The sequence below is a fragment of the Pseudophryne corroboree genome, chromosome 3, assembly GCF_028390025.1.
Source record: "Pseudophryne corroboree isolate aPseCor3 chromosome 3, aPseCor3.hap2, whole genome shotgun sequence".
Classification (NCBI taxonomy): Eukaryota; Metazoa; Chordata; class Amphibia; order Anura; family Myobatrachidae; genus Pseudophryne; species Pseudophryne corroboree.
This window is the reverse complement of record NC_086446.1, coordinates 219757432-219780161: the sequence shown is the minus strand read 5'-3', so window position 1 is coordinate 219780161 and position 22730 is coordinate 219757432. Positions and strand designations below refer to the sequence as shown.

Sequence of the window (22730 nt, the reverse complement as noted above, 5' to 3'; positions counted from 1 at the left end):
CCCTAAAATAGTCTACAAATGTTCTCGGTCAGCACCTTTTTTTCTTCCCTTTTTTTTAATTATACATTTCAATTAGTATATGGGTTTGCTGCATATTCCTGCTTAAAAAACTCCCACACATGCTATTATACTATAGCCAATACTGAGCATCTGGCCAAATAATGAAGCACGTACAGTATAGGCTGAAAATCACTGCAAGCTTCAATAATGATGTTTTCAAAATTGAGGGGATTATTATCAGGTATAGTGGAAAATGTTGACAGAACATGACGTTGCGTGGCCTTTGTGTGTGGCCAACTTTCAACTCCAAAATGGCTGGATCTTATCCAAACTTGACCCAATAAAAGTTGATAAAGATTTCACCCAAGCTCAGGGGAAGTTGTTCTTAATACTGCGCAGAATAAGCATTACTTCTTCATTCTGCAAAAAACTCAAGTACTGTAGCAAATGCGTACATTTATTTGTTTTTATGTCACATTGTGAAGACCTTAGATCTCCTATCTGAAAACTCAAAGATTTAAAAACCATTAAGGGAAATAATCTAAATAAAGAAAATACTTTTCTGTAAAGTCATAAGTCCAGACATGATCACTGTGGCTCTACTTCTTTAATAAGAAAGGGAATACCAGACACTGTGTGGGGTAAGACAGGAAATTTCTAGATGCTTTATACCAGAGGTTCTCAAATGCAGTCCTCAAGGCACCCCAATGGTCCAGGTGTTAAGTTTATCCATGCTTAGCCAAAGGTGACTTAATTAGCATCTCAGTCAATTTGATTTAGCCGTTTGTGCTGAGCCATGGATTAACTTAAAACCTGGAACTTGAGGACCGCGTTTGAGAACCTCTGGTTTATACTATATTTTATGCACTGAGTGCTAAATAAAAAAGCAAAAACCAAAATAACCTTTTTCAGATAACCCTAAGTACCAAACATTCTGAATAAGACATCCTTTACCTGCAGTTTCAAGATATATTATAAAGTGTGGTACTGTATGTTTAATGTTACTTGTAACCTATAGATGCTAGATATGGTTATCCATTAATTACACAAACTGAAGAGAAATCAGTGAACTGTGGTACAGTAGGTGTGTAGGTGGCAACAGTGCTTACTTATATATTGATCATGCAGGAGAGAGTCATATATTGCTTACCCTGAGAGATCACTGCCCCTGGCCTGTGCTTGGCCAGCTATAGCATCCATTATGGCATCCTGGGAATACATGCTGATCGGGGTGTTATACTGAGCATGAATAATTGTGGCCTTTCCTCCAGGACCCTTCACCTCAATGGGCTTGTGGGTGGAGAGGGCTGAGTCCTTCAAGACACTGGGGTTGAATCGTTCCACATACTCAGCACTGACAGGAAGTGAAGGGAATTGTGAATGGTGAAAAAGAAAGGGAATAAACAAGAGGATAGTGAACACGTCAAGTTCTGATTGATACCAGTGCAAGCACCATAGTCCTTCACCATGGTGCCAGTTAGGGGGTTTTAGAAGTTAAAGACAATGTTAAGAGTTAATGCATGCCGTGTTTGTACATATAACATCATGCATGTTATTCTGCGTGCTACGCTATGAAGATTAAAGAGGGGAGATTAACTAATCACATACTGTAAAGGAAAGCAAACAACAGTAAGAACTTTAATATATGATTTGAAGATAGCAATCATTAGCCATTTCCTAGTATGGTACTTTTTTTCTCTAGTTTTCTTTTGTTGTTTCTCATAGCAGTAGTGAGAATTTAATGAGCTTAATTAGTGGAGTTGGAAAATAAATTGGAAAGGAAGAGCAAATAATTATCACACTGAATAATAATAATAATAACAATAATAATAATAATAATAATAATAATAATAATAATAATAATAATAATAATAATTTATATAGCACTCATTTCCAATAAAATTCAAGGCATTTACAATAACAGGCATGTATTTATCTACCTGAAACAAGTTGTGTGTAGCTCTTTCAAAGCAAACAACAATGATTTTTGTTGTTAGTTACTGCATATTATATTGAAAAGGTGTCCACTGCCCACTCCAAAGCTCAGTTCAGTAAGCTATTACATTGTTGGAATATTATATAAGAATATATTACAGGGGGGGGGGGAATAGTTCTTGTTGGGTTTATACTAGGGATGCATCAAATTTAGGACCCTTATTAAAGCTCCTTTTACTGAAGGGTTATTTCTTTAAGAAGAAATAAAAGACAATCAGCGCCTAACTGCCATGTCACTGGCTGTGTTTGAAAAATTACAGTTAGGAACCAATTGGCTGGTACTATAACTTTATCTCCATCCAACGCTTAGTAAATAGACCTCTAAGTTACAATTCTAGGTTTGGCATACGATTAAATTGAATAACATATTTTGATGTGGCGTTTTATATGTATCTGATGCATCCTAAATTTGCAAGAGTAGTCTTTCCCAACCTCAGTCCTTAAGGGACACTAACAGTCAAGGCTTTAAGGATAACCATGTTTGGGCACAGGTGGCTTAATTAGTAATTCAATTTGATTTAACTCTCTGTGCTCAAGCATGGATAACCTGCAATCCTGGACTGATAGTGTGCCTTGAGGACCAAGTTTGGGAAACCTGTGCTAGAGGGATGAACAATTGTTGAATTTTGAAGGGAGCACTCATACTGAGATTTGCTTTGAAATGAGAATCAAATATGATAGCTGTTCTGCTTGGCAAAGTCATTTGTAGCTAGTCCCAGGGATTAATAGCCACCATGATGTAATTGCAGATCAATCAGTGATCCATCGCACCCTGTGCTAGTCATCCCATTGTGGTGATTGGTGGCTGGACCCCAAAGGACTTTTTTGCCACTCACCCTCACTCCCTTAATCCTGCTTTGGGCTCAGTCAAACACAAGTCATTCTGTCATTTTTTAAACTCTATGTTCACACTCCATCAATGCAGCTGTAATACACTGTAACTTCAAATGGACTATCATGTACACATTGGGCAGTATTCAAATAATATATCATGCCATATTTCCTTTCTAAAGTGATCCCCGTTATTGTGCATATTGCTCCCATAGTAATCAGGTTTAGCTGCATAAGGGTTAGAGCACCTCGCTACCCTGGGGATAGCGAGATGAAATGATAATACCTTGCCCATCAGCAGAAACAGAATGGGTGTGAATGGGTGTGAAAGGGGGTGAAAGAATTGAATACCACTCTTTGAGCGTTCACTTTACATAGAGGTAATTGAACTGAGAACGTGTCTGCAGTTTTAGCAATGTGATCAAAGAGTTGTGAATATAGCCCTACACCTGAAAAAGTTGTGTCCGTGACCTAATATTGTTCCATAAACCACTACCCATTTCTTATGTTCTATCATGTAAGGTTAAGGATTTAGCTGTCTGTTGATTTCTATGAAGCTCCTAATGCTATCTGTAATATTTAGCATTTATTTCCAAAATAAAAAAAACAGTAGTTGTTTCATTTGCAGAAAATTATCAGCTACATTAGAGAGCCAACCTCCTCCCCCGCCTATTTTTTATAGATAAAATCAACATACAGTATGCCAGTTCATTTGCTACATGATATATGAGACCCTGTTGCCCAGTTAACTTGCATGGTGCTGTTAAAGTGATTTAACAGATTATTAAATAGGCAAGTATTTAATCTTACGGGGAGATTTTCCATCCCTGCTATTAGTACATGTTTAGAGATTTAGAGCGCTACGCATATACTGGAATTAACAGTCTACTTAAAACACATGCCAAGCTTTCATTAATTTACTACTAAAATGAATGCTTTGCTTCATTCCAGATGTTAACTGATTTTAATTGTAATCTACAATCAAGAATTAGAAGTATTTGGCTCTTGTTCAAAGTCACTAACTCTTTACACATTTTATAACTCTTTTTGGGGTATTTAAAACTATGTGATATTACTATCAGTGATACAAAATTGTATATACAGAAAATCCTGACGGGATATAATTTAATTGATGTCATAATTTCATGTTATAACTGTACAGAACTTTGTAAAGTAAAGTACTTTTTTTAATAATAAATTACATTCGTAGACATACAGTACTGCATATTAACTTGCAATTGATGGGAAAAATCTACTGAATCATTGAATAATTATTTTGAATAAATTGTATTATATTCACATAAAAGCTGTATTATCATCAATAGTGTTGTACATTTGTGCTCAACCACTTATAGCAAGTGCAAACTGAAGGATCGATAAGTGACTATAATGGCCATGGAATCTTATTGGTTTTCTCTCTCACGCCCCAGTACAAAACCTTATATACTGTGGCCCAAGTTGTCAGCCATGGCTGCTATACTAACCATGGTCTATTCATGAATTCCAATGGAAGAATACAGAGCAGCCTCTCGGAGGGTGGGACTTTACTGTAATGTTCTTTCTATTTAGTGTAGCTTTAAGCAAGAAAGCCTTGAGCTTAACCTTTTAAATCTAAAGTAACATATCAGCTTGATTACTAGTTTATTTTGACTGCTGGGATCCCGATCGCTGGGATCCTGATCGGTTCCTGTCTCGGACAGAGATGTGACAAAGCATTGTGCTGCCTGTCATGGTAACCCCATAACCACTGGATTTAAGTATGATGCATTATTACCACTTTAATGCTAGCAAAGCATGTAAATATATATTAGGATGATACTTGTGGGATACAAAAAGCCCACAATAGGAAACGAGAGTGGTGTAATTTGGAAACTACCTGCACTATTTGACCTGTTGAGCCGATGCAGATCGAATAGTGTTGACCCCCCCCCCCCCCCCCCCCCACACACACACACACACATAAACCTGCTATTTAAGAAAGTTACCTCAACTTTCTTTGTTATCACCAGCCTCACAGTCATACATACATTTGAGGGCGAGTACCATAACAAAAGGCTGGGTTCTTTCAGTAGTTTGGCATTTTAGGACATGCTAGGCAGCTCATTATGGTTTCATAACGTTACCTCAAAGAAGCCACACTCTGCAGCATGCTTTGATCTTAACACAAATAATTCCCATCTGATCTCGGTTATATCTGAACACTGCATGTTCATGCTGACCAAGAGAACAACACACAAGACCCAAATAAAACATAATAACACTGTGATACTAACTTGGCAGATGTGTTGGCTATAACCTGTATGTAGAGACAAAGAAGATCATTTAATCAGAACAAGTAGCAGCGGAAATCTAAAAAGAGCAGAAATCTTTCTGTTGGTTTGTTAATAGAAATGAAAGGTTTCAATGATATGCAAGCTTAATTTATTTAAATGCTATCCAAGTCTTTTACTAATCCATTACTCTTGAGAGGGTCAGGAAAGCATGCAAAAGATGTGGTGGCATAGAAATGTTCTGCACACCAAGTCTTCTTTTCAACCTACAAGTACTGTACATCACTCTAGAATTATAAACCCATTGGACATACTGTGGGGCCAATGGCTGCAGAGGTAGTTATAGCCACACCCCCAGGATGGTTTGGACACACCTTTTACTCATGTGCTGCAGAAGACACCAGAGCTTGCATAATCATGAACAAACGGAAATGAAATGCATTGCTGAAATACTGATGTGAGTAACAGACAGAAAATGTGAGGATTACAGATTCACTCAGAAAGATGTATTGAGGTCTCATGGGTTTTAGCTGACCCTGAGTATTATTCTTGTGGAGATACTGTACCACATGTCATATGTAGCCCCACTGTTCTGCAATAAGATCACCATGTGACATCTAGTATTGCTATACTGCTGTCCGGCACAGTATATAAATATAGTGACAAAACCTGGTTAGCCCATCTATGCTTAAAAAAATTATACATAATGAAAATATTTAATTTAGAAGCAGAGCAGGGGCAGTGATATGACAGTAAGCATAACTGATAAGCCATGTATTGCCATCAGATATTTTATATCCCCTCACCATTGGCATTTCTATAATGGGTTCAGGGGAGCCTACCACTGCTTTCATGTATAGTTACTTACATTTCCAGAGTCCCGCACCAATGCTGCAGCCACAACAAAAATCACCAGCAAAATGGCTGTCGCACATGCACAGTAGTGATTAGTCTTCGGAACATGGCAGGCACCATGTTTCCAGAGACCTGCGAGTGCGTAGTAGACTCTGGCACAATGCTAGCGTCTACTGCACCGTGGAGAGGAGGGGGCCCACCCTGAGTCTGCAAACAGGCCCACTGCTCTGCTAAAATGCCCTTGTCCCCTACATAATGTACACTAAACACTGTGGTGGTGGTGGTGTCTATCACTGTTTGTTATGGGGAAGATAATGATGTTTTACAGGTTAGAAACCAGCACTGTGACTAAAGCAAAGGAACTGATTTTTCAGTAGCCAGTTTTTTTTGCCACACTAATGGGGAAAGCTGGAGAGAGATAAATTACCAACCAATCAGCTGCTGTCATGTACTCAGTCTTGGAGAGAGATAAAGTGGACGGGGATAAAGTACCAGCCAATCAGCACCTAACTGCTATGTTACAAGCTGTGTATGGAAAATAACAGGAGCTGGTTGGTTGGTACTTTATCTCTGTTCACTTTATCTGTCTCCAAGGCTAGTACATAGACCCCACAATCTAACATAGCTGGTACTTTATCTCTGCCCACTTTATCTCTCTCCAAGCTTTGATACTTCTTTCCCTTAGTACTAATACCCCTTTTCCATCTACGATGCTGGTCGCAGCCGGGAGCCTGACACGGGTGCTACCCGGCTGCGACCCGCATCGGCCCCTTTCCCATCAGCAGTCACCATCCCAGCATATTGCCGGGTTGGTGAAGCTGCTGGTGATGCGGCAGGGTCGGCGCTGGGAGATCACATGATCTCCCAGCGCCGCCCTTCCATACAGTGTAAACGGGAGCCGTGTCACATTGACACGGCTTCCGTTTACACTACACCTTACCCGGATCATTCCCGTATCCTACCCAGGTAGATATCCAGGTAGGATTCCCGGGTCACTTGATCCGGGTTTTTCCTGAGGGAGCCATTTCCACTAGCAAAAAACTAGCGCCCCTGTGCATTTACCCGTGTTTTTGGAGCTAGTGGAAAAGGGGTATAACTGTTGTATTATAACTATATATAATAAACCATCATATTACTATTGAAACCACAAAACAATTATGTAGAAAGTAACAGTAATTATATTTTTCCAGACTTCATTAATACTAGCACATTTAATGTGAATATCTTATACTGTAGGTTTCAGATATAGTGAATATTTTGAATTGTATTACTGCTTACATTTGTTTATTACAATTATTTTGTTTGCTATTATACTTCCATACTATAAACAGTTCTAAGTGATAATATGGTATATTGTGATAATTAAAGATGGTCCCAGTAAATAGAGCGTCACCACTCTTGCTATGAAAACTATTCTGCCATTTCTCCTAGCCTCAAAAACATGTGCCTGCTATAGTATCAAGTGGGATATATTAGGAACACTCTGGAGCCTGTAAGCAGATAGTCATATAGCCATTTTTGGTATGTGTTCAGCAGCTGAGCATCTCCTTACAGTCAAACACAGTGTAACAGTATCATTCGGTAAAAAAAGGACCCTGTGTCTGCTTTAATCCTCTGAAACTCATCCATGCACATCATATGACATTTTTAAGGTAGAACAGAAGGTGAACGTTTAGAGAATAAGTGAATTTATTACTCTGTTGAAAAGGTGGAAAAAGCAATTTGCTATTTATAAAGAGAATATGCATTTGTTCAATGCTGAATGGCTATATGCAACTGTACATACTCAAGATGTTTTGTTTTATTATAATACTTTGCCAGCAGCAGCAATATCCATTTGTAGTAAATAGTAATGTCAACACAGGAATCCTAGACGGCATTCCAGTATGGAATGTGGTGGAGAATAAAAGATGTAGGAACATCACCACTAATAATCCTCCTGTCAAACAAACCCTAATAAGCCCACTATTAATCATTAAAAAAAATATATGTGCTGTGCTAATTAATGGTTAAACTCGCAGCGAGTTTAATGTAAATATCGGAGGCATTCATCATGTCTCCTTTACTTATCACTTCCAAAAAGCTGCTCTCCCTGTGGAGGTGCTTTCCCTGCTTCAGGGAGCAGGGTTGCATGATGCAGGGATATGCCCCCCTGTCTGCTGGGAAAGTTCTCCCTGATGCTGCTTCAGATGACATTGATAACCCAAGCGGCTCTGGTCACTGTGCTCCCCAAAGGTTTCTCTTCCTATCCGTATTCTCTTCCCGTTCTCTGCTCTCTCTCTCCACATCCTCTCCCCCAGTGTCTAATCTCCCTCCCTGCATCCTCTTCCCCTGTGTCTCCTTTCCCTCCTTGCATCCTCTCCCCCAATGTCTCCTCTCTCTCCCCTCATCCTCTCCCCAACTGTCTCCTCTCCTTCTCCTCCTCTCCTTTCTCCCGATGTCTCCTCTTCCCCGATGTCTCCTCTACCCCATGTCTGCTCCCTCCCTGCATCCTCTCCCCTGGTGTCTGCTTCCTCCCCACATCCTCTTCTCCAGTGTATCCTGTCCCTCCCCACATCCTCTCCCCTGGTGTCTGCTCCCTCCCCGCATCCTCTTCTCCAGTGTATCCTGTCCCTCCCCACATCCTCTCCCTTGGTGTCTGCTCCCTCCCCGCATCCTCTTCTCCAGTGTATCCTCTCCCTCCCCACTTCCTCTCCCCTGGTGTCTGCTCCCTCCCCGCATCCTCTTCTCCAGTGTATCCTGTCCCTCCTCACATCCTCTCCCATTGTGTCTGCTCCCACCCCACATCCTCTTCTCCAGTGTATCCTCTCCCTCCCCACATCCTCTCCCCTGGTGTCTGCTCCCTCCCTGCATCCTCTTCTTCAGTGTATCCTCTCCCTCCCCACATCCTCTCCCCTGGTGTCTGCTCCCACCCCACATCCTCTTCTCCAGTGTATCCTCTCCCTCCCCACATCCTCTCCCCTGATGTGTCTGCTCCCTGCCCGCATCCTCTTCTCTAGTGTATCTTCTCCCGACCCGCATCCTCTCCCCTGGTGTCTCCTCTCCATCCTGGCATATTCTGCCACAAGCTACTGAACAAGCTGCCATGTATACAGTGACCTATAAAGACATTCGGTAGATGTTCGCCATCTCAGGATGGTTTACAGTAACACTACCAAATCCAAAATTAATACTTTAAAAAAAAAATTACATCATTTCCAGATCTCCATATTAAAATATGGGGATTGAGGAAATTATCAGCAGAGAATTGTAATCAGGAGATGTCAGGGAGATCTCCTGCATTACACAGTTAATGAATAGCCCTTAAACTTAAGTTCTACAAATGTAGGTGAAAATGTTAATTTTCATGTCCTGTTGTAGAAATTAAATCATGATGAATAGATCTCTAATTGAAAGGGATGCATAAATGTAAGGCCAAGAAAGAACCAAGGTCACTGTGCCAATAAAGAATAACCATTGACGAGGGAGTAGACTTCCAGATTTCACTTGTAGTAAAGCTGTTTGGTTTTCAGTGGTTAGCATTGTTGTGTCATATCACTGGGGTCATGGATACTATTCCAACCAAGGCTTTATCTAGCTGTAGTTTTCCTTGTATGCATGTGTTTTCTGCAGGTTCTCCTCCTACATACCAACGACATACCAGCAGCTTCATTCCCTAGTGCAGAGGTTCCCAAATGTGGTCCTCAAGGCCTCCTAATGGTCCAGATTTTAAGTATATCCATGCTTGGCCACAGGTGACTCAATTAGTTCCTCAGTAAGTTTGATTTAACCTTTACCTTTGCCTTGAGGACCACTTTTAGGAACCTCTGCCCTAACGTGTTTGTGTTGTAGGGAAGATAGTAAGCTCTAATGTGGCAGAGACTTATATGAATGATAACATTTTCTCTGAAAGTGCTGTAGGTGCTTTCTTAAAACTATCAACAATAATAAATAGAGATTTAATAGACAAAAAAGGCAATATTAACATTTTAACCTTTCCTATCACTGACCACTGAAGTTAGATCTGTTTCATATAATGAATACCAATATTTCCCCAGTTTTGATTTTCCTCTGCTTAAGCAATTACTGTAAATACCTATCTACCAGTGAATCTTTTTCACTTGTTAAAGATTATTATAGTAAACATTACTCTGAAAGAATGGGTTAAAATTAATTGACCAAGAAAACCATGAACTTATGTTTCCCTATGTGTACTATACTTGCTGACAATTGTTTGTGTACTCCAGGAATGAAGTGATAGCTAGGTGGTAGGTGTGTGTGTGTCAGGGACGTGCAGTCTCCCTGTCATTAATGATTAAAATAATACAAAGAAGATACTTATGACACATATTCTGTGTCATAAGTATCTTCTTTAGCCTTTATATTATTTTAATCATTTTTATTGTGTCAAAAAATAGTTTTAAATGTGTTTCGGAGGCACCGCTCTCGGTGTCACCTGCTGTTAATGGTAATTGAGCGGATGCTGGGGGCAGGGCCAAACATCGGGCAGTAAAAGCTCATTCAAAAAAATCACTGAAAGCGGCACCTACTGGAAGTGCCTCTTTGACATGGGCGTGCTTTCAGCCCATATGAAAGCACTCCCCTGTCACTGAGGTTGATGTGATTGGACAGTGGGCAGGGACGGAGTGGCTACCCATCCCCAAACCATCTTCCTTCCCAGGACCGGCTACCGGAAGCGTCTCTCCCCTCCCCTGCCAAGCTTACACTAATGAGAGCCGATAGTTCCCCCCCATTCTGCCGCGAGCATTAGCCACCCCCACCCCACCAAGGTTACACAAATTGTGGCCGATCGTGCACCCCGCACTGGACTGGAGTATACAGCCGCAGCATTACCTGTTCTATGGCCGCGCCATGTGCAGGGCTGCAGCGGAGGTCCTTACCCCCTCCCTTGCCCACCCACCGCCGCGCTCAGGGGAATGTCTGTAGGCTGCAGCTAGTGCAGCCTATACTACAAGCAGGTGAACACTGCTGGAAGCATTGAAGACTTGTTCATCTACAGCTGGTGCGGAGGGCCGGAAGTGCAGCGCCCTCCCCCCCGCAACCCGATCGCAGGCTGCGTTCCACCCCTGTGTCCTAACATACCCTCCAACAATTTACACATAAAAAACGGTACATATTTGAAAAGGGGGTGTGGCCGTGGGTAAAGTGCCGTGGTTACGCCACTTTTCCTATACTTTCAATGAAAGTTTGGAGAGCCAAACATCGGTACAGACCATAAAAAATAGGTACTGTACCTGCCAAAAAGTTACAGTTGGAGGGTACGTCCTAACCCCGCTGGACCATGCAGGGAAGAGACGGATGTAAGCTGCCGGAGGAGTGGGACACATCACTTCCGCTCTGGCTGTCCGAGTGTACGTCCTGTGTGAGCTGTAAAGAGGTAAGATCCTTGTTCATCTTATTGTAACTTATACTCACCGAGTCCCCTCTACACCCATCTTGCCCACTTCTTCCCACCACTACTCTCATACTGCCACCCCTTCTATTACTCCGTGCCTGCCCCCCTACTCTGCACGGGATGCAGTTAAGTTCCCGATGGACGGGATCCCAGTCATCGATATGCTGACGCCGGAATTCTGTCAGACACCACAAGCCCAGCGTCTAAATACCGATGCCGCTTGGGATACTGCTGTCAAAATACCGACAGCTGGATTCCAGAACGCCCTTTTAGTGGGACTCACCGGCGTCCTGCCGCAGGGGGGGGGTCAGGTTTAGGCATGAGAAGGGGGTTAGGGTTAGGGTGCAGGGATAAGAAAGTTAGAGTTAGGTACCGGGGATGGAAGGTTTGGTTTAGGCAGCAGGGAAGGGAGGATTAGGGTTAAGCACCACCGGAGAGTGTTAGGTCTAGGCACCCACAAGAGAGGGTTACGGTAGGGAGCATGGTATGGTTAGGGTACTTTACAGGGACCTGCCGGTATTCTGACGGTTGGGATGCCACTGTCAGTATTCTGACCGCTGGCATCCCATCAGTCTGTATATCATACTAAACCCCTCTGCACTACTAATACTCCCATCCTGTCCCCAATCTCCCCACTACTACTCCCAGCCTGCCCCCTGCTCTCCACAACTAGTACTCCCAGTCTGCCCCCCTGCTCCCCACTACTACCACTGTCAGCCTGCTCTGTCTCCACCATGACTACTTCCATCCTACCCCCTTCTCTCTCTCCCATCTCCCCCTATTTCTCATTTCTCCCATCTCCCCATATTCCTCCTCTCTCTTTCCCATAAATTATCAAAAATCTACAATATATTAGCCTCCTGCTCTTTAAAAATTGGATGAGCAGGCAGGCTGCAGGCCTTGGCAGCAGAATTGGACTGAGATCTGGATTAGCAGATGGGGACCGGGTGGTTGATGTTGATTTTGTAGGCCATTGACGGAGGCGGCGGCAGTAGCGGGCACTGGCTCAGCAGCAGTAGGAGTCATTGGCGGGACTCGGCGGACATTATGGCTATAGTGCCTCACCAGCCACTAACCTCACCGCACGCCACTGGTGTGTGGAAAATTATGTGTGCCTGTACCAATTGCTTAGTACATCCTGCCACTTACTGCATTGATAATAATTGTATTTGTACTAACATGTGTGATTAGTATTGCAAAGGACTGCTCTCCTGATAAGAACTGTCCTTTGCAATCAGCCACTGGCGAGATTCTGAGGGACACTGGCTGAACCCCAGAAGCAGTTACCGGGGCTCAGCCAGTGCAGCCTGGGGGCTGAGAGCGGAGAGATGGGCCCAGAGGCCGGCTGGGCTGGAAGGCAGGGTGCCATGTGCCCCTCTGGGCCGCCCTGTTACTTAGTGTCTCAGGCTGTCTCTGATTGCAAAACAAGGGCCCTGGTGGTCCAGTGTTTCATGTAGCTGTAGCCTTGGCTGCGATCCGACTGTCACTCTCGGCAGCCACAGTGGTCCGGTGATCCATTCACACACTCTTTTACTGTGTTCTACAGTGCTACGAAAGCTCTGCAGTTAGCAAACAGTCTGTGATACGGTTGTGCTGCGCTCATAGGCGGCCGTATCACAGTGTGGATGCCTGTCTGGATGGAGATTGCTTGTGGCACTGTGCAGCTGTGCTCTGCTCATTGTGTTCACAGCTGAGCAAACAGCTTGCACAACAAATAGGTCAGCAGCAGTGACACAGTCACCATGCTGCTAGATGCTGTGTCACCCAGGAATCAGAATCCCACCCAGAGATTTCCAGTGCTCCAATGCACCACTCCTCAAGATTAATAAAAATAATAAAAATGTAATAAATGGGAGACTCAGTCTAAAAATGAGGTTCTCATATTTATTAATATTCATATACAGTTGAATCTTGTTAAGTGGGACCTCAAAGGCACATTTAGTCTCATTTAAGGAGGTATCTCACTTATCCGGTTTCTCACTTATCCAGGTTCAAGAAGTGTTTGTCTCAGTATAAGGTTACTTATGCAGGTTCAAACAGGACACCCCTGTAAGTCTAGGTACAGGGTACTGTAGTGGGTCATTACAAAGAGACTTGTCAAAATCTGTACTAATCCCAGTTACAGAGGTTCTAAAGGCAGTCATGTCATTAATAAAGGTTAATAAAATGCACTAATCTCACTTAGAGAGGTCCTAAAAGCAATAATCTCAGTTATAGAAGTTATTGTGGGTAATTAGCAGTTGGGCAAAGCCATGGGGGTCATTCTGACCCGTTCGCTTGCTGCTGTTTTTCGCAGCATTGCGAACGGGTCAGTTCTGCTCATGTGCAACAAGGTAATGACAAGAAGAACGAAGAAAGTGATCGTTGCCGCGATCGCAAGAAGATTGACAGGAGGAAAGAATTCCGGGGCATAACTGACCATTTTCTGGGAGTGGTGCGGCGAACGCAGGCGTGTCCAGGTATTTGCAGGGCGGGTGTCTGACGTCAATTCCGGGACCTGACAGGCTGAAAAAAAGCCTTGCTATGCAAGAAAACCCTTCCCCATAGGCGGCGTCTAGGTGATCGCATGGGCAGAAAAAAGTTACTACGTACGATCAACTCAGAATGAGCCCCCATATGCAGAGAGAGTTAGATTTGTGTGGGTTATTTTGTTTCTGTGCTGGGTAAATACTGGCTGCTTTATTTTTACACTGCAATTTAGATTTCAGATTGAACACACCCCACCCAAATCTAACTCTCTGCACATGTTATATCTGCCCCCCCCCCCGTGCAGTGCACATGGTTTTGCCCAACTGCTAACAAATTTGCTGCTGCGATCATCTCTGAATTAGGACCTTTATTCTTAATAATTGATAAAAATCAGTCTCAGTTAAAGAGGTCTGACAGTCTCACTAACACAGAAAATTTGGTGCAAAAATGCTGGGACCCCACAATTAGTCCCAGCAAAAGCTAGTGTTATCCTCCGAACAGAAGCCCTGGGATGCGGTGCTCAGTATATTTGTCCTTTAGTACATCCTGCCCTTTATCTCTTTCCAAGCCTTGAAATATCTCCCCCAAAGTAGAGAAATAGACATCAGTTCCACAGTAGTTCTGCAAAACGCCAGAGGTGCACAAACCTCATAGTCATGGCTGTATATGCAGGAAGCATACAGTATGCCATATATGCTGTATATAAATATAAGATGCCATCTTAAACTCATGTGTAATCTTCCAGACGAGCCTTTGGAATACTGTAGTTTCCTATACATGTAACGATATCACGTTTTTATTAATGCCTTTTTTTCCATAAGTGTGTTACCCTCATGACCAACACGGTACCAATAAAATAAAACAACAACAACAACATCATCATCGTATCTACAATATATTTTCTGTTAAAAATTCCATTTATCAAAAAATGTGTAATTTCACCAAGTTTATTATCTATATCTGAACTGAAGAGGGCACTAAACTACCTTATATGTAACAAACTGAGTTTCCTGTAACAATTTATTCCTGTTTCCTTAAATAAACATTTTTGACCCAAAATATTTTATGGTAATAATAATAATAATAATAATAATAATAATAATAATAACAATAGATAATGTATTTATATAGTGCCAGCATATGCTGTAGCACTTTACAATTGAACGTTTTGGCTTATTTCTCTTCAGGACATTACTCATCTTATACACATTTCCACTTCAGCATTAATAGTTTATATAAGATATGCAAATTGATATGTGCATATCTTATGCTAAATATTAATGCTATATGCATTACATTATATGGCAGTAATTAGTTTATTCAATTGCAGACATTAGTGTCTTAAGTTAGGATTGAGACAAATACCAGGTAAAGGGCATAAATTTGCGATGTATGAGGTGTAAATGTTAAAGCGCATTTTCTCCTAACTGTAAATCAGGCTTCACTTCATTTAGCAGAACATTTTTATATGCTAAGAATTTATTATTGCCATATTATTTTTATATTTATTAATATTATTACTAGCAGGGATTTTTTTTAATGTGCTAGTGCTATGTTTGCACTATTTGTTTATACAGGTTGAGTATCACATATCCAAATATTCCGAAATACGGAATATTCCGAATTTGTATTAAATGACCTTCAGGCTGTGTATATAAGGTGTATATGAAACATAAATGAATTGTGTGAATGTACACAAACTTTGTTTAATGCACAAAGTTATTAAAACTATTGGTTAAAATGACCTTCAGGCTGTGTGTATAAGGTGTATATGAAACATAAATGCATTCTGTGCTTAGACTTAGGTCCCATCACCATCATATCTCATTATGATATGCAATTATTTCAAAATACGGAAAAATCCGATATCCAAAATACTTCTGGTCCCAAGCATTTTGGATATGGGATACTCAACCTGTATTGTTAATAAAATGACATTTTAATAACCTGTGAGGTCTGTTGTTTGTCTAGATAAAAAATACATTAATTAGACATTCCATTCTTTTTTAAGACACATTATATTGGGTATATTTACTAAAATGCATGTTTTTAAAAGGGAGATGTTGCCCGTAGCAACCAATCAGATTCTACTTATCATTTTTCTAGCACCTTCTAGAAGATAATAGCTAGAATTTGATTGGTTGCTATTGCAACATCTCCACTTCTAAAAACACACACTTTAGTAAATATACCCCTATGAATCAACTTTAGAATTCAATCAAGATCAGTGGAATGTCCTCCATCTCTTTAAATTGAAACAAGTTCACATTGAAACTCAATGTTGAACTTTCACAAATCTCTTCCCACACTTGTAAGAATAGTAACACTCCATTCACAGTACAGGCAGGGCCGGTGCAAGGTCTTGCGGCACCCTAGGCAAATCTTTTGCCCTCTCAGACGGGAGATGCAGGTGCCCACTAGGTGAGCAGGGGTGAATTGCATCATTAATACATATACAGAGAAATGGGACAACTCTCAAGCAGTTTTAAAGTTTTTGTGACTTTTTTCACAATATACTGTACTTTCACTTTAAAATTCCTTCAGTGCCATCTATTCTTTATCTACTCTATAATACTGTATATGGGATCTGGGGGGGGGGGATATTCAGTTGGGATTGGGTACAGGATGCACTGGCCAGAATATCCCGCAGCATCCGGACCACCATAATTCCAAAATTTGAATGAAATTAATTAACCTTACCCCTTACCCTAGCCCTCCCTCCCCCCAGCCTAACCCTAACCGTCATACTGACATTCTGGATGCTGGCTGTCGGGATTCTGAATGCAACATCCCATCCGCCGGGATGCCACCTACATCCCTTTAATTGTATGTGTATACATACATATATACACACAGAAATACATATATTTCTATGCTCCTTATTGTGTTTCATCCTCCCATCTGTAAGTTCATTACTAACCTGCATACAGACAACATGCTTCATTTAGTTTTTCACTAGATGAATTCAGTGGTGTCCTCCAGTGGCTGGCGCCCCTAGGCAGCCGCCTAAAGCTGCCTAATGGTAGAGCCAGCCCTGAGTACAGGATATATCCCTATTAGTACTAAATGTCAAAAAATACATTTAATAGATCCAAAGGAAACACTATGCTAGAAGTGTAATTTAAAAATGTTATGCTTTCCAAGGGTGTGCTGTTATACCGTTCACATGCATGGCCGTCGCTACCACCAGAGTGCTGTTTACTTACATTCCACATAGATTCGAATCTGTGCTAAAACCATAGTTTTAGAGCAGATGTACCCTTTTGAACCATGAATATAAATAACAGTGACATTACGCAGGTCAGACAGAATCAGGTGCCAGGTATATAGGATCTTATTCTCTGATATATATCATTCTATTTTTAAAGTACAGGTGCTGTTAGAAGTAATCTGCAAACTAGTTAACATAATTAAAAAAAATAGACATTTCCCGCAAAACCTTTCTGTAAGGCAAGATCACCAGAACCACAGCAGGATAATGATGATACTTTAGAGTCTTAATTCATAAATCTTATTTTATACTTGTTCTTGAGCAAGAAAAATCATTCTAATAAAATCCTCTCTGGAGTTAAATGCACTGCTTCCAGACTAAACATATCTGTTGATAATGCAACTATGCAAAGTCTTTTTTACTTATTTTCAATGGAGATAATCAAGTGGTATAGAGGAGATGTATTATGGCGGCAAATATCGTGCCACTAAAGCTCTTTCTGCTTCATCTGTTATCGAGGCAAAGCAGGAAGCCATAACGCTGAGATATATTAAGAGAAAATTCCCCCCTCCATCGATCTCTGCAAGTCCTGCTGCATCTTGCCTCCTGAATGGCCCCAATGCACATGAAAGTTTTCATGCACAGGAGGACATCTACACAATGCTGTTGTTCTCATCAGTCAAGTACTGCTGGACATTACACATACTGTACTTGCAGCTAATTCTGCTGAAACGCAAAATAACAATAAGCCACAGAAGTGTGCTTATTGTTTGTAAGCAATAGCTGCAGGATTTTCATACTATTGTATGGTGACAGTGAAATCATTACACATTTGAAGTTACAATATTTGACACTTACCACCAGCAGCGGCTGCCCGCCTGTCTGACCCAAGGGATGACTGATCTCCTTCCGTCTGCAGTCCCTTGACCTCCCGATGATTGGATGTTGTCATTGGGAGACAAGGCTTAGACCCGGCAGCAGTGGGGAGCAGTGTTTATGGCAACTGCTAAACAGGATGGCTTCTAAGGACTGCATCAGCTGCAGCCCATAGAAGCCAGATAGGGCTGGTTAAGCAGGAGAGAGGCTTCCCATGGGAAGAGCTCCCTCTGCTATCACAATCCAGATTGGCAGTCTCAGGGGGTGAAAACACCTCCCCGTGGGACTGACTGTCTAGTTGCGATTAGCAGGAAGTACTACCAATGGGAAGTCACTGCCACTGCTAGTCAGTTCCTGAGGTTGGCAGATTTTACTGGGGGGACTGCAGCCCATAGGTAAAATCCACCACTGCTTGCCTCCATATAATACATCTTCCTCATAATTACTTAAGGTTTATGTTACCTATACATATAGAGATAATCACTCCGCACTAAAGAACTTTTTTGCCATCCAAGAAGATGATGCTACTCTAGTTTCCTTAAACATCTTCTATGTATTGTTCTTTTTCACACTGGAAAGAATACAGACATGAACAATTCTACCATAATGCTAAGAAAGGCTGTCCTCTTCTTCCCAAAAGGTAATAAATATTGACCTACACTGACATTTAGTAAAGCCACAGTATTTAAAATGCCAAATATCATCTGGACTGAGCCATGTGCAGCTTTTTATAGATGATCCACATTGTGGGGTTGGCAGCTGGAAAGGTCAAAGCTTTGATTTTAACATTGTTACAAATTGCTCATGCCAGGGAAGGTAAAACAATTTTGATCACACACACACACATATATTTATATATACATAGACACCAACACCAACAGTTATTGTCAAATGCAAAACCATATGTCAGTATGAAAACCCTAGATTAAGACCAAATGCGTCAACATTTTTATATGGTTAAACAATTACTTTTTTTTTTAAACAAATTAAGCCAAGAAGCAACTGGAAGCTGCAGCTATTTTGCTACTTCTCTTTCATCCCTATAGCCACATCAATTCCACTGGCATCTGCTTATGGCTCAGGGCCTTACAACGCATGGCAGTTGCAGTGTAAATTAAGCCAGTTAAGAATTAGACAAACCAGTTTTTGGAATTGACTAGGTAGAGGGCTTATGCAAGTTACTAAACTGTGCCAGATATAAATACTTGGTGAACAGGAACTATTAAAGTGAATGTTGAATAGGTTCTACTTAAAGTGATCATAATAAAACTAAAGCCTTATGTTACGTACCCTCTATGGAGACAACCTTCTGAAGCCCTTCCCTTGAGACTTAACATATGCATCTCAGCCATTTCATTTAGAGTCTCTGCTGAGTAAAGGCCAATGGGGTTGTTATACAGTCCTTTCTTAGCTGGGCTAACTTGACTGTTGGAATTGTTTTCATCATTGACTAAATGACCAGGCTTAGGACCTATATCATGCCTGATGGGAGATGTTTCAGAGGCCACAGAATAAGATGACAAGGAAGGTCTAAGAGATGAGGTCTTTACAAAAGAGCTGTTATGTGAATGGTGGATATCTTGCTTGTTGAAGTTGCCTGACACTGTCCCATTGGTGGTCAGACCACTGCCCAGTGGCATAGCTGTTTGGCTAGATAGAGCACTGTAGACTGTTCTGCCATTTATTTCCAAAGCGTGGTCCTGTAACAGCATACATGCAGGCCAATAAAGACGACAGCAATCAGAGTAAACATGCAAAGGAGACAAAAGGAACATTTCATTCTTTAGATGCACCGACAACCACAGCAATCTTGTCACAGTTCAGCTTCAATATTATATTATAGCAGGCAATGCAGCATTTCCAAATACATCACACGCTGTCTTTATTCAGGTTCTGTTTAAAGCAACTGTTCAAGCTGTTAGTTATGTTTTGCAAGCAAATTATTTTGTACGGTTCTCGACTGAGATAATAACATTTAGTTATGTTGAGGACATAATTTACAGAGTGCAGTGTTTTTTGTTTTCTGATGCTAATACTTTTGCTGTAAGTGCCTATATGCTGCAGCAGAGGCTAAAATGTAGCAACATGTGTGATGTAATTAGAATAAATATACAGTTCATATGTTGCGGTGTACCCTGTAGTGCAATCTATATCCCTACATCAATTAGGCCTAAAATGGATTATTTTCTTTATTTGATCCCTAACAGGTGTTAAAGAAAAAATACAAAACAATGTTATATTATTGATCATATTCGTCCAATATCCACATCCTTGCTGGAAAAGGAAAACTGTTGTATTAGGCTATAGACGATAATTTCTATATTCAGGCAATTTAATCAGTATAATGACTCTAATAGGCCCTACACACTTAAAGATCTAACTGAACGATATGAACGTTCTCGTTCGTTAATGAATGAGAAGTCGTTCATATCGTTCAGTGTGCAGGCACCAACGATGAATAATGCGCGGCCCGCACTCGTTCATCATTGGTGCTGGGTCGCTTATACATGCATGCCAATATGGACAATCTCGTCCATATTAGCATGCACTGCTATGGAGGCGGGTGACGGGGGGAGTGAAGAAACTTCACTCCCCCCGTCCCTTCTCCCCTTGCTGCCAGGTCACCCGTCGGCCATCGGGCACCTCGGCGGCACATCGCCGGGTGTGTAGGGCCCATAAGGTCTGGAATTGTAGGACAAAAAAATGAATATTAGTTTCTTCATTGATTATGTTCTGCTCCTCGTAGCACAGTTTTGGTGAAGTACTATACAGTCCTTACCGTTCCTTATTAGTGCTGTGTCACTTCTCTTGTTTTTAGCTGTGATCTGCTTGCTCAGATCACCAGAATGTATGACCCACTGGGCAGCTGTCATAGCGATGCACTATGACAGCCCTGCGGCGATATCTTCCTGGGCCGTTTGTTGAGGGTGCGCACATGTGCTGTCACCTCAGCTCCCAGTGAGCGCTGCGGAGTGAGCTGGCACATGTGCGGTTAGGCTGGGCATTGAGGAGACCCAGGGAGAAGTGTTGGGGTGACGTCAGAGGCTGCTTGGGAGATGTGTGTGGTGGCAAACAATAAAGTTAATTTTATGGACAAAAAAAAAACACAAAACACTGTAGCGAATCAGCAGCATAATGGCACCACCAGCCCCGACCAGCCGAAAGGACAGAGGGGGCTTACCGAACTGTAAGCCACTGTGCCAGCCTTAATACATCTGGGAGCCTTCACTGAAACTGCAGCATGCACTACCTGCTTTCCTTAAGGATCTGCATCATAAATCCTGGTGATGCAGTAACAACGGCAGTTAGCATGCTCTATGTGCAAAAAGCACATAGCGCACGTTCTTACATCTTCCCCATTATGCTCTAATGAAGAGTTTTCTGAGGACCTCCGTAAGAGACTATGGGCCTGATGCTGAGGTGGGAGTAAAGCAATGAAGAGCACGTAACTGTGCACCTGGACAAACTATGTGGAAATGCAAGGGGTACAAATATTTTTTTTTACATTTCCATGCAGGGTAAATAATGACTGCTTTTGTATGTAGCAATTTAGATTTCAGTTTGGACATACCACTCCCAGATCCCAGATCAAATCTCGCAGCACATTTTACGTCTGCCATAACTGCATGAAAAGTTACTTGTTTTTTTCTGCTTTACTCCCAACTTAGAATCAGGCCCTAAGTACGTCAACTATGGGGAGACAAATAATGTGCAAGTAGAGAACAGCCAATACCCGTGGTATGGTCAGAGGCACCAACAGGAGAAGGGCTGGCACAAGGTGCTTGGGTCGGGCATGGGTCTGTCTGGTGATATGGGCCATAGCTTAGCATATACATTTCTGACCCATGTATTTACAACAGGGCATAGCCACCCCACACACAGACACACATATGGCCATGTCTTCTCTCTAGTTACAGTCCATGGTATGGTATAACACAATGGGAACTAACTAGATGAGATCTGGATATTTGGCACATGTAATGAGCAGCTTAGATACCACTGGCATATCTTGGGCATCTTAGTGCATGCAGAAAATTATTACTCACAGGCTGATAGCAATCATCTTCAAAATGCATTTACCAACAAGCCCAGTAATTGTATCAATTTACATCTTACTTTCTGTCTTAATTTGGGGTCAGGCAGGCTACACTATTGGGTCAGTTGCCTAATAGAGCTACCAATATAATCAGAAACAAAGCTCTCAAAGAGCAAGAAACAAAATACAATGGGGGGTCATAAAGACCCCCCCTTGGCCAGAGTAATTATTTAATGTTAATACTCATGAGTCCACCATTTGGAAAACACTGAAGATTTCTCACCTTATGAAATAGTCCAAATTCTAAACAATATAGGGGTCAGGAAATTATTTTTGTTTACTCTTCTAGTGTTTTTAGAACAGTCATCAATGAGATGACTAGTACTACTACTACTACTTTGTGATGGCTATGGACACATCACCTGATTGAAGGATGAGGGTGAACATTGACAATAATCTCATTTGATTTAATCTCATCCATTTGGCAGGGTCACCTTTAAAGTGATGGAATCTTAAACATGTTTACAAATACTGTAGATACAGTTGGGACCTATATTCTCATTATTTCTTGCAGGATATACATTATGGGTCTGTTTCAGGGTTGGTGGCAACTTGGCATTTTCATGATGCATTTGCCCTGGTCATGTTGTGAGTGTGCTGATATAATTATACAGAGGTGACTTCAGACTGATCTCCTGCCCCACGCAGATGTGAGCTGCTGATGATGGCTGCTTTCACCACACAAATGATGGCAGTGCAATAGAATACATACGGTTGACTCTGAATATTGTT

At 41.6% G+C, this 22730-nt stretch overlaps 1 protein-coding gene across 4 annotated transcripts in view; it reads right to left on the bottom strand.

Moving 5' to 3' along the window:
- Positions 1-22730, bottom strand: part of LDB3 (LIM domain binding 3) — a 256017-nt gene that overhangs the window by 145881 nt on the left and 87406 nt on the right. For all 4 annotated transcript variants that reach the window (XM_063958827.1, XM_063958824.1, XM_063958826.1 and 1 more), the window contains exons 5-6: positions 5100-5122; positions 1151-1354 (exon numbers count right to left, since the gene is read on the bottom strand). In XM_063958827.1, the coding sequence (XP_063814897.1) occupies positions 1151-1354; positions 5100-5122 (227 nt within the window). The remainder of the gene's footprint in view (positions 1-1150; positions 1355-5099; positions 5123-22730) is intronic.